The 3,820-nt window shown below is 32.3% G+C and overlaps 1 protein-coding gene across 1 annotated transcript; it reads right to left on the bottom strand.

Moving 5' to 3' along the window:
- Positions 1–620: 620 nt before the first annotated feature.
- On the bottom strand, positions 621–3,149 carry PSB28 (photosystem II reaction center PSB28 protein). The gene is made up of 2 exons (XM_016327662.3): positions 2,995–3,149; positions 621–1,261 (listed from the first exon to the last, which is right to left on the bottom strand). The coding sequence occupies exons 1-2, from the start codon at positions 3,065–3,067 to the stop codon at positions 795–797; spliced, it is 540 nt and encodes a 179-aa protein (XP_016183148.1). The 5' UTR covers positions 3,068–3,149; the 3' UTR covers positions 621–794.
- Positions 3,150–3,820: the final 671 nt, after the last annotated feature.

Here is a 3,820-nt window from a genome sequence, read left to right as displayed (position 1 = left end):
GATATCACATACTGTCCACAAAAAAAAAAAAGGAAAAGAAAAAAGCTATCACATATATAATATAATTACCCTGTTGAGAAAATAACCAAGATGCATTAATGTGTTATGTGTATATACTAAGGGTTTGTTTGGGTGAGCTTCTAAAAAAAGATCTTTTTTCTGAGTTATCTTTTTTTAAAAGATCTTATAGAGAAGTAAAAGTAATTTTATGTTTGGATATCTCATGTAAAAATGTCTTTTTATCTATCAATTATGTTTGGGTATAACAGTATAAAAGTACTTTTTTGTTCATTTATTACATGAAAAACATATTTTTTTTAAGGAAAAAAGATCTTTTAAAAAAAAGATGTAAATTACAACTTCTCAAAAAAAATCTTTTTTTGATTTTACTAGTGCTTTTATTTTTACTACTAGAAATTTGCCAAACACGTTAAAAAATAAAAAAAGATCTTTTTTTCATTGAAAAAAAGATATTTTTTTAATAAAATAATGGCGCCCAAACATGCACTAACTATATCACTTGACAATGTTTCTTGACCTTCAAAAACATAATGAGATGCAAAGTTAGTAATGAGATTTCCAAATCGCCAATAAGAAACGGGTACATGGGAAGCATAAAAAAGCAGCAGGACAAGCAAAATTTTACAAGAACATGGTGGTCAAAAGAAGTTACATGCATGCCAATTCAGCATTCACTCATATTTATCATACTATATATATTATTACAGAAAATCAAACTTCATGACAAAAGGGCAAAAGAATAAGAATGGGAAAAAAGTAGTTAGCACAATAGCTCATTTTTTGATGAATTGCAAGCCGTTTGCATTAGAGTATCTCTCCATGAATCTCATGAATCTGTCCCATTCCCTTGGAGTCCGCATTACATACTTCGCTTCGATTCCAGAAGGCTTTCCATTGACAAATTTAGCACTCACATCGACTGACTGAAGGACCCCTTCCTCATCGATCAGGTATAACCCGGTGATGTCACCTACTTCGCCGGAGGAATCGAAAACTGAGGGTTGATCAAACTTGAAGATGGCCATGCCATTTGTTCCATCCCTTGATTTGGTGAGCCTTACATCTGGTATTGTTAATTCATCAGTTCCTTGGATGAACTGTATTGCAGGTTTCACCATCATGACAACCGGAATGCGCATCGGAGAACTCGTAGTTAGCTTAGGTAACCTCAACCGTGGCAAGTTTAAGGATTGACCATTGAATGACGAATGCACGCTTCGATGAACAGCTGAAGTTGGAGCTGCATAAACAAAGACAGAGGACCTTCTAAGATTACTTTGTATATTTGATCAAATTAAAACACTGCAAGTTCTGTCATCAATTACTTCTTAGATTACTTAGTTTGGTAATTATAGTTAAATTCTCACTTCTAAGTATTTGAATACTTTCTAACTTGTGCTCATGAAGTGCATCATCATTCAAAACTTACCATCCTTTTCTTATAAAATTTGGAAAATACATACATCACTCCTGAGCATGACTTCAAGAAGATCACATATTTTACGAAAATAATGTGTTTTGGGGGAAGCACATTTAATACTGTTTCAAGAACACTTACCACCATGATTTCTATTTTTTTATTGTTTCCCAGGGTATCTCCCGACTCGACCGGCTGAGGACTAATGCCTAAGATTTGAGCTCCATTTAAAGTTTTGCCGCTGACTAATAGGTTGTTTTATGCATAAGACAGGATTCGAATCCCTGGCACTTGTTTAAGGAGACGAATGAACTAACCATTCGATAACAATTTCTTGTTTGGGAGATACCTTAACAACAGGACAACATCCTTCGGCTAACTAGCCAAACATAACACTCAGCATTCCTAACTGAACTTACTTGAGAAAGGCAAAAGGATTCGAGCTATGTAAGCCAACCTCCCTCTTGACGTATGGTTAGGAAGGGGGATTAATTACCAAATTTTTCATCACTTTAATCACGGATAAAACTTTATATAATTATCTTATTTTTCATCCATCTGTAACTTTAGAATCCATCCAGATACCATCTAATATAAATGAAACAATGAATAATGTATGTGCATTCATGAAAGTACATTCAATTTACCATGAGCAATTATTGATATTAAAATAGACATGTGCAGTAAATGATAGATTAAGTGACGGCCGTAGTGGTTGGCCTGCGAGCGACGGCAGTGTGGGAGAGGACAGAGCAGTTTTGTGTCCATTAGCCGTTTAGGAGTGCGTTGCTTGGGCCTTTGGAGTATATCGTTCAAATTATAAACCAGTTTATTTTGGTTTTAAACCAAACCAAACCATAAAAAACTGATTTTTTTTTACAAAAACTATAATTTTAGATTAGATATTTTATTTAAAAAAATTGGTTTATCTAAAAATAGGTTAGTTCAGTTTCAATTCAGTTTAGTTAATCCAGTTTTATACAATGTCTATTAACTTTCGTATCCCTTTCAATGCAGGAATTGATATACATTCATTCCCTTACTAGAATGAGATGATGGAAAAAGGTAAAAAAACTAACCACCACAAATGAGATTAAACATTCAACCCCCCCCCCCCCCTCTTTTTCCCTGTTAAGAAATTGTTTTGTTGTTCTAAAGCAGAAAAAAGAAAATGCATCTCCTACTTATTGAATGTAACTTGTCAACTATTTATTATAAATAAATAAATGAACCAATGAATCCATATTCGATAAGCATTTAACCCCACAAAATTAATCTGAATGAAACTATGGAATTTCAGGAGTACAACTTTAGATGAACCTACCATTACTTAGTACTTACTACCCATCAATTGAAGTCCCGAGGCATGCATAATTTAGTGAAATTTCATAAAATGATACAAGCACAGATATTATTAGTGTCCAAATTCAGTTAATAACTCTTAATTGTAAAAGGGTAGTCCTAATAATTTGCACACTTGATGGATATGAAATAAAAGGAACAGTACAAGAATAAAATAAAATCACAGTGAAGCTTAATGGATGAAGTAACTATACCTGTGCTTGAGCGTGAATTGTGTAGAGAGTTGGAGAGTGGAGATGACAATGCAAGAGAGTGCAGAGTTGCCATTGCAATTTGGGGAGAGAGAGAGAGAGAGAGAGAGAGAGAGAGAGTAGTTTGTGTCTAAATAAATAGTGAAAGATTGTGGTCTAAAGGAATAAAGGATATATGTGGCAAGTGGCGTGTAACAAAGACAGCCATTCACTTGAAAATAATTCTTGGCTTTTCAGTTTTCACAAAGGATTTTGTATGCTTGGACTCTGTCTGTGAACGGAAACATTGATCTTAACAAAAATAAATAAAAATAAAATAAAAAGTAAAAAAAAAAAAACTAAAAACATTGATAAATGTTTCGGTTAATTATGTCTTTATTGTTTGTAAATACATGATCAATTGATGCTTGGATTTTTTTAAATAAATAAATTAAATTTTTAATTTATATGTATTTTTAAAATTAACTTATGTTTGCATTTTATTACTTATCGTATTTTTCACTATAAATAAATAGGTATACATATAGATGACATAAATATATAATACAATTTTGTCACTTACTTCATATGCAAATGAGACATGTCGTTACAACAAGCTTAGACCTTTTTTGTCGTAAGGTTTAGGTCAATTAAAAGGTAAACTTAATATGATTTAAAAAATAGATAGTGCAATTTTTTAATAACGTCGAACTTTTTTTTTTTTTACAAATTCATTCAAATATATAAGGAAGGAACACAGGAATTTTTTTTTAATATTGGGCCAAAGGTGGTGTTACCCACCAAAATGACCAAACAGGAGAGTTTAACGTCGCTATAGGAGTCGTCAAAT

This window comes from Arachis ipaensis, chromosome B2 (genome assembly GCF_059453495.1).
Source record: "Arachis ipaensis isolate K30076 ecotype BB chromosome B2, ASM5945349v1, whole genome shotgun sequence".
NCBI lineage: Eukaryota > Viridiplantae > Streptophyta > Magnoliopsida > Fabales > Fabaceae > Arachis > Arachis ipaensis.
The sequence above is the reverse complement of the archived record's forward strand: the minus strand, read 5'-3'. Positions and strand labels throughout refer to the sequence as shown.